Genomic DNA, 9,024 nt, shown 5'->3' with positions numbered 1-9,024 from the left:
AAAAAATGTTGTGTCATGTAGTGTGATGCAGAGTAGACGTCTAGAATTTTTGTCCATGCGGACTGATGGACAAAGACTGTTCATTCAGGTATATTCCTGATGGCCTTATTGTTGTTTTCTTAAGGCATGTAGACTTTCTCTGCCTAAAATAACTTGTATAATTTTTCTGTACAGACAATAATTTCTTTGTAGGGAGAAATTAGGAAATATTGATAGAATTTCTTCAGTAGATGGTACAATTAGTGACTAATTAGTGAATTAATTACAATTAACAAATATAACGATTGTGCATTATATGTCTTGTTGAATTTAGTTTCTTGTGATTATTGAAATCCAGAAAGTGGGCTTCTTGTTGATGTAGTACAAAAACTTGTGGTTGAAACAGCATTTATGACAGTACATACTTTCCGTTGGTTATTTAACATCTTGTGCAGGAGAAATCATACCAGGGCAAGAGAAAGAGTTGAGTGCAGATCTCTGTGGCATCTAGTAGTTCTCTGATAATGTCTCTAACTGCTTTTATTGAAAACTATTCTGTAAAGTACTACTGCAATAACACTGAACAACTCTCTACTGCTGTAAAAGAGTGACCAGGAATGCAGGCTGTGGAAGATCAGGGAAGCTCTGGAGCTCCAACAGGGCAACAGTTGTGGTGAAGGTTTTGCCATACCACTGTCATCAGAGATCAGATTACTCCTTCCTCCCATCAAGTTGTCTGGGTTGCAGTTTCCCTGCAGTCTTTCCCATGTGTTTTTTGTAATGTAAACATCTTTCCTTTGAGATATAATGTATCAAAACATCACTTTACAGGGTGAAGGATTCACTGGTCTCTTCTAAAATGGAGCAATTCCTATCCTTTGCATGGGATTTCCTTTCTTTTACATGATTTTCTGTCCATGCTGAGAGCATAGGAAGCAAGTTCACAAATTCTCAATGGCGTTCCTGCTGACACTTTAGTAGAGATGAACTCTGAGAATGTATGTGTGAAATTTGGCACAACTCAGAAATTTCTCTGCCCTAATCTATGCAAAGATGAACTAGTAATTGCACTATAGCGAGGGTACCTGACAGACCCCTATCCTGAACTCCTGCTTAATTCCTTCCATTGCTTATAAAAGCGAAACATTAAAAATGGAAGGCCAACTATTTCTGAAAGAAGAATTTCAGCTTACTGGAAAGTGAATAGCGATACCATAGGGTCACAGTTAATGACCAACTGACAGTTGAGTTCATTTTTGAAAACAAAATATGAATGCCTGGAAGAATGAAGAACTTTTATTCTTATAACAATTTTAAATATGTGATACCTGAATCACAAGCATATGTGTTTCTTGCAAGTTTGATTTCCAGAATGTTACATAATTGAAAATGGAAATATCTATTGTTTCAATCGCAGGGCTTTGTTATTCTCACATGTAGCCTTTTTTAATATTTGCCTTGGTCAGTCATTTTGTCCACTTGAATTCATTATCACTCGCTGTTCTCATTGGAGGTCCTTTCTTCCATCTGAATGTATTTGTAATTCTAGAGTGTATTTTTCAGCTTGTTTCCTAAAAGGACAATTTGGAGACCTATACAATTGTCTATTGCTTTTGGATACCAAAGTTCACGCCAGATACAAAAGGTGTCGTCTTCCTTTTCTCAACTACGCGTTTAGTTCTCCAGATTTGACAAAATGCTGCTTTAACTCCCTAACGTGTTTACAGCACTATACGGTTTGCCATCCCTCTAATTATGTTCAAGTGTGTGACATTTGGCCAAGTGGTGGCTACAAGTTCTGTGTAAAAGAGTGTTTTTTATACTGTGGAAAATCAAATTCTCACTGACGCTTCTGAAAGCTCAAGATAGAATGAATGATCTCTTATGCGTAAATGTGCTTATCTGCATTTTTGAAGTAGATGTCCACTTAATCCTTCTCTTTCTAAGTACATATAGTAACATATATTTTCTGTGTGTATAGCAAGCATACATAGAAATAGAACCTGTGTATATATTTCAGAATATTATGCATGCAGTAGGATGAGAGTTGGTTGGCTAAAACAGGCTTCTCATCCTTTGAAATTTGTGCAATTTTAAAATGGCAAAAATTGGAAGCCTGAATATTGTGATGTTATTTTCTCAATATTTGTTTTTGACACAGCTAGGCTAGCTCTAAAGGTGAAGGAATTTAATAAAACTGATACGCTGGCCTCTAAGAAATTAAAATATTAAAGTTATTAAATGACATATTTCAGCTGCACTTGAAAAGATTCAAAAGCACTTCCATGTAATATTTCACATCAGTTGACACACCCATTCCGTCTCTGATAGTGTTTGAATTCTCCTGACGCTATTTTTATGACCTGTCATTTTAGACAGGAGATTATTTTCTTTCTTGAGTTGTGTAGGCGTAAACTCGTATTTCATTGCTTTTCATGGAGATCCCATGGAAAACCAGAGCGGGGAGATATGGTACCTTGGGCTACCCCCTCCTGCTCTGCTAGGGACTGACCCGTCCCTGCCGTAGCAGTCTTTCTGGCAGCTTGTGTCACAGTCTGCAGTAGCTGTGTGTATATGAAGCTTCCAGGCATTTCTAAAAGGTGCAAGCACCTTCCCTAGGTTTTAACGTATACAGAATTCTTTCCTGTAGTGGTTATATATTTATATATAATTTTTTTATTTCATATAGATGATAAAAAGGCCTATGAATGAAGATGGTCTTCAGCCTCTGGATGGTTCGTGTTAGAAAGTAGCCAATAAAACTTGTCCTTTCCTGCAGTTTGGCCTTTAGAATTTGCTGAATTCTGACATTGTGGGGACAGATTTTGATAAAAAACAGTTTTACTGGAAATTTTAAGGCCAGGTTTAAATTACAGCATTATAATTTACAAGTATGTTTTATGATTTATTTTTTTTTAAATGTAGTAAATCAAATAGGTTTGCAAATACAAATTACTATTTCTTCTTAGGAAAATATGATCAATGTGGCTTTAATTTCATATATAAGAAAGAATCACCAGAATTTTAAATTTTGTTGCTAGCGAGTTTTGTGAGATGACATTCAGCACCACTTAATGAAGGCTGAGGATAATGAAATTTCTGATGAGTTTTTAAGCCTCAAATGATGTTGTGTCCTTCAGTGTTTTATAACCAAGGCAATGTTCTTAGAGATTTTAAAATAAATACAAATTTTATAAGACTGAAGAAAATGTTTTACTTCAAAATACCTAAAAAAATAGATAAATATTTGAATTTAATTAGAAAAGATGGAAAAAATGAGGCCACATTGGTTATCTCACTGAATATCATCAATTAAAAAATTACACTTAGATATTAGTTTTTCCTTCTGCTTAAGGGAAACTGGAAGAATGTGATCATGAGCAGAGGGAGAAAAAGAAAAAAATAATGAAAAGAAGGAAAAATAAAGTTCAAAATAGATGTAGAGGGAGGAGTCTACTGGATAAGCATTATCAACAGGGGACAGACTCAGATTTATCTGGGGCTCTGTAACCATAAAACACAGAAGAGGTTCTTTTCTGTAGGCTATAAAAAGGCTTCGATCTTAATTCAGTCTCCATGGGAGATAGCAGGATAAAAACACCTGCTATAAACTATAAAGAGCAAGCAAGCCAACAAGTTAAACTCCAGTGTCTCTCTAAAAATGATACTGGAACAGCACAAGCAACCTGTAGGAACATTCTTGCCTGGATTGGAGCTGTGTTGCCATAGATATGATGAGGGGAAGAAAGAGCACCTGAAATGTGTCAGCAACTAAATTTACTCTGTGAGATCAAACTCTATCAAACTCTGAGGCTGAGGGAGGTAATTGTTTTCTCTTGTTTTGGTATTGCACTCTTGAACAAATGACAATTTTAGATGTTCTTGCAATTTTACATGATAAAATCTAGATACGAAGAATCCTTTCTGACTGTTAGTTGGCATTGTGGATCATATGGAATTACTCTGATATTCCAATGCATGAATAGGAGTATTGAAGTAAAAAAAGCTTGCAGTGTAAGTTGCAAAAAAGCACAAAAGAATTTCATCAATCTGTTTGAAGACGACTAAATACTTTATTTAGTGAACAAATAGGCATTTAACAGTGACCCCAAATATAACACGTTATCTGGAGCAACACTCAAATTCTGTGATTCAAGTCTGCCCAGACATCATGCGTCAAATGTAATTCTAAATATTTCTGATTGTATGGTTATGCTTTCCTTTATCTTTTTCTTTTTTGGCAATGCTGAACCTAGCAAGAGGAAACCAAACTTGCTGTGTTTGCTCTTGGCTTCAGTGAATCCTAACCACAAAACAGCAGGCTGATTCCACTTGTATTGAGTGCCATTACTGTAAGAGGCTTCAATAGTTAGGCTGCATGCTGCTTTTAGTTGCACTTCAGCTCTTCAATTAAACTGGAGGTGGTAATCAGACATACCACAAAAACTACCAACACAGGTCTATTAATTCTCCATCCAGGTTCTCTTACTCCTATACAAGATGACTCGTAGTTCATTTTGTCTCTGGCTTCTCAAGCAAGGACAAACAGGGAGGTTTGGGTGGTAGCTATTAGAGGGAGACACCTGTAGTTCATTGAGTATTAGCTGGATGCTTTTGGCTGTAATGGGAAAAGCAGCCCCGAAAGAAAGTGTAAGAGAACTTATACTGATTAATGAGTTGGTATGCTTGGATGTAACAGTCATTTCTTCTCTTTTTCCTAATTTTAGCAAAGAAACATTTTTATGTTTGCAGAGTATTCTTTGTATTTGTTGATGTCCAACTTTAATCTACAGCCGGCTTGAGTTTACTTTTATACTGTGCTGAATGTTGCCTTCAATTGCAGTTTCAGAGCTGTGCAAATGAATTATAGTGAAGTGTTCAATAAAATTTAATATCAGGTGCTGATCACAAACTCCTGTCTACTCAAACATGATTTGCAAATGTACTTTTAAGTTTTTACATCTGTCAGGATGAATAGTTGGAGGTAATTTACCTGTGATTGGTCACACGTTGGATGTTTGTTACCTTTATTGGATGGACAGCCTAAAAACAGTAGCTGAATATTGAAGGACATATGAAGGTCATAGATTTGAATGAAAGAAGAGGATGTAGTGTGTGTGAACACACACTGGACTGAGGTATAGGTCCATCATTTTCTTTAGATAAATTGTCTTAATTCTGATGAGTAATTGTTCTAAATAAATTATATACATAGAATTTAGCTTTGTAAAATACTTATGGTTTCTTTGTCATCTGTTTCTGAGCCTCTCTCATCTATTTTTGATCTATTTGTCTTGTTCTTTACATTTTTAATTCCCATAGTATTTGCTAAGAAAGTTAATTTTTAAAATTGTATATGACAGCTTCAGGATTCCAACTGCCATTTGCTTCATACAGTTACGAATACTTTTCTTTTCCAAGAGCTTGCTATTGTTTTCTTTCTACCCTTGACCGGGTGAAGAATGCTGTTTATTCTCTTAAATTTTGGAGAGAAGTAAAAGAGACTGAGAAGAGACCCTTGGCTTCCCTGATAGTGGCGTTTTCAAAATGCTTGACTTTGCAGATTTTGTGGGATTTTTATCTTAATTTTTAAGATGGAATGTTTGCAAGTCATTTAGCATCATCTTGGGATTTAGAAACTAATAATAAGTCTAACATAAAATAATTACTTTTTCTAGAAATGTTTGTTTCATTACTTACCCTCACTTCATTTCATGCATGGGGGAATACTTCTGAACTCCATATTGCGCATCACAATTTGCTCCAAAATAGTCGTATCTTTGAAACAGCATAGCATGAAACAATTTGAAGAGTAAGTACCCAGTTCAAATGGATAAAACAGCTCATTGTTTAGTCGTTTTCTAGTTTTAGGGTAAGAGGATTTACTCTTCCATATCTAAATCAACTATACGAGTGCTCTTTTTCAGCATCTGATAAAAAGATGAGTTCTTCTTTGTTTTATGAATAAAATTATCCTACCAAAGGAAAGCAATATATCAAGCATGGGTTATTGCGGGTGGGATATTCTACTTTCTTAAATTTGGAATCTATAAAATGAGAAATATTTCCCATTGTAAGCATTTCTAAAACAGGAAAAAAAAAAAGAAAAAAAAAAACACCCTAATCTTTATTCATTGTTTTTTGAGTTAAGACTGTTGTGACTAAAACAGAACTTCATGCAACATAAATAGCTATTCCTCAGCAGACTATTGAAAGGGTAGCACTTTTTGGCTTAATATACTTTTCTCTAACATTATTTTAAAATTATACTTCTAATCTTTCATACTAGAAATAAAGGATCCAATTGGTTGAGTCCCAGCACTTGCAGTAAGAGCAAAATTGACTACTCTGAGCTGGTGTTGCATATATATGCATATTGTATAATATGTGATTAATTAGAGCTGAATGATTCTCTATGTATTACAAATTTTACATTGCCTTCAGGTGTACAAGAAAGGAAGAAGTAGGAATCTTAAAAACTTTTACTCAGTCCTCTTTTGTAGAGTCCATATGGTGCTTGGAAAGGACGAGCAAGCAGCACTTGAAAGTGTGGTTTGCATCCATAAATTAACAAACAGCAGTCACTAAATACATTAATAATTATGTGAACAAGTAGTATTCTTGTTTACAGAATGGTAGGTAGCAACCTGGAGGAGCAGCTAGCAAAAATAACATGAAGAGGCATGTGAATTTGGGCAGGCATCTCATTTTCACACAGGCACACTGTTGAAGCAAGTGGTTTGATACTACATTATGTCATACCTTTGCGTATTGATTTTGCCTCAGGAATAGTCAGTGCAGTTTCTCATATGAGTGACGAAAGCTCTGATTTTCAGTTTGGGGGTAATTGGTAAAACCGTTGGGTCCAAAGGGCTTAGAGGTCTCCCCAGACATCAACTCATAGATAAGCTCTCAAACTGCAAGACTTTTGAGACCAACAATTATTTCACTTCAGTGTACCTATTGACTTCTGTAGGTACAAATGAAAATAAAGCCAAGATCTACAAAATGAGGCAAATCTGTGGGAACTTCAGGGAAGTAGGCTGATGAATTAATTCCTTATTTTGAGATGAACTGTGCATAACTGCATTAATTCTGTGAGATCTTTTCAGACAGGAGTGTCAAATTAGGTAAAATGTATCATAGCTTGCAATAGAACCAAAACTTAATTCACGTGATTTTGTCATACTTTTTAATATAACGATCACACGGGAAAGTTTATATTGTATTTCAGCTTATAGTCATGATTTGAATTTTTATATTAAATAGTTTTATGTTCTTTATGTAGTGAAAACCCACACGTGTTAAAAAAAAAATTCTGTATGAAGTGCACAATTTTTTACTCTTAAATTTTAGTACCTGATGTAAAATCTGTTGTTTATCTGTTATGGGAGTGTTTAATTACTTTGGTTGAGCTTTCTAAAGACTGTTTATACAGCACTGATGACATGTCATAGACTTAGAAACTTGTTAACATGGAAATTTAATGAAATGTGTTTAAGACAGACTTTGGCAAGAAATAAATTTATGTATTCAATTCACATGTTAAAGCACAAACTCATAACATTCAGATAGAATTGTATAAGGGTAAACACTTTCTTAAAATACCTGTGTTTAGGAATCTAGTGAAATTTCACACATCCTACACTGCCAGAATAACTGTTGGAAGAATTTAAACAGTTTGTGTGAAGATGTCCAATATCAGAACTGTTGACTTTGGCAGTGAGTCCATAGTTACCGAAATTGAACTGAAAGAGAAATTTTCCATCTTGTACTCTCATCTGATTTTATTTTTTTAAATATTTGTGTAATATTTTTGTGTTGTCTTGTTTGTATTTTATGTGAAAACTGTGTAAGGGGTTTAGAGGTACAAGGATTTTCTTTGGCGTCCTGAAATCTTCCTAAAAATAGCATACAAAACTAGTTATCTTCATACTTAGTCTTTGACAGTCGCTATATATGTGCAAGACAAATGCAGCTGGTAACTCTTAAATTTTATTTGTGTGTGTATATAAACATAAATAGATTAATAAATATTATGTATACCTACTAAATCTTTAGAAACACTTCTTGAGTGTTTTATCCATCGCTGTCCTTGCTTGACATACTCTTGCACTGTCCTAACTAAAGTGCTGAAGATCATCCTGTAAAGACTTTGTAGTTAGTTAGATGTGATTTTAAATAATATAAATACATGAATAGAAGAGCTCAAGCATCAGTGTGGCGTAATCTGTTGTAAATGTTTTATCTAACTGATAAGCTGGATAACTTATAAGTAAATACTTCAGCACTTAAGCAAGGTTACTCAATGAGCATAAATGAGACCCCGTAATAGAACTGTCTGTTGGTACAGTGTGTAAAACTAGGTGTTGTCGCATGACCTGCTAAATCCTTTTGTTCCTTTAAAGAGTAGAGGTAAGTAAAGTACAGGTTAGTTATTATCCCTTACATAGTTCTAATTGCATTCCTTTAAGTAACGAGGAGGAATTCTCATCAGAATCAGCAGCATTTATATTTATTATTGGCAAGAAATAAAATTCTGATTTTTATCACTACTGAGGAATTGTTTGAAAACTGCCAAGATAGAAATGTATTTGTTAGATTTAATTATCAAGCTCTTTGCTCTTACAGGTCTTCTTGTTCCAGTGATTAGAAATAAGGTTAAGCAGAACTCCCAGCTGCTTGTAATTACTCAGATAACTTTGTTTCTGTGGGATGAACAATCTCTCTGCTGTATAGTAGTCAATATGCCCTGAATTTTGTCGTCTTTTTCAGGCAGAACTTGTTGATATACAATATGGGACCATAGAAGACTTGATGCGGATTCAAACCACTACAAACGTGACCAAAAAAATTGCACTTCTGAAGCTAGGACAATCACCTTTACTTTATAAGGTTAGTTTTATGCTTGATCTATAGTACCTCTGACATGTAGCATTTATTTTGCTGCATATCTTAGCACGCCCCAGTATTATGCTGTGTTTTAGCTGTGTACTATAAGCCTTTTGGCAAATAAAGAAATCCTTAAAAGAAATAATAAAGTAC

At 34.7% G+C, this 9,024-nt stretch overlaps 1 protein-coding gene across 1 annotated transcript in view; it reads left to right on the top strand.

The window, feature by feature from the left end:
• Positions 1-9,024, top strand: part of NAALADL2 (N-acetylated alpha-linked acidic dipeptidase like 2) — a 291,771-nt gene that overhangs the window by 137,192 nt on the left and 145,555 nt on the right. Inside the window, exon 4 of the mRNA XM_010716883.3 lies at positions 8,755-8,874. Coding sequence (XP_010715185.1) covers positions 8,755-8,874 — 120 coding nt within the window. The remainder of the gene's footprint in view (positions 1-8,754; positions 8,875-9,024) is intronic.

The sequence above is a fragment of the Meleagris gallopavo genome, chromosome 11 (genome assembly GCF_000146605.3).
Source record: "Meleagris gallopavo isolate NT-WF06-2002-E0010 breed Aviagen turkey brand Nicholas breeding stock chromosome 11, Turkey_5.1, whole genome shotgun sequence".
In the NCBI taxonomy this organism is placed as follows: domain Eukaryota; kingdom Metazoa; phylum Chordata; class Aves; order Galliformes; family Phasianidae; genus Meleagris; species Meleagris gallopavo.
This window is presented reverse-complemented; position numbering and strand designations above follow the sequence as displayed.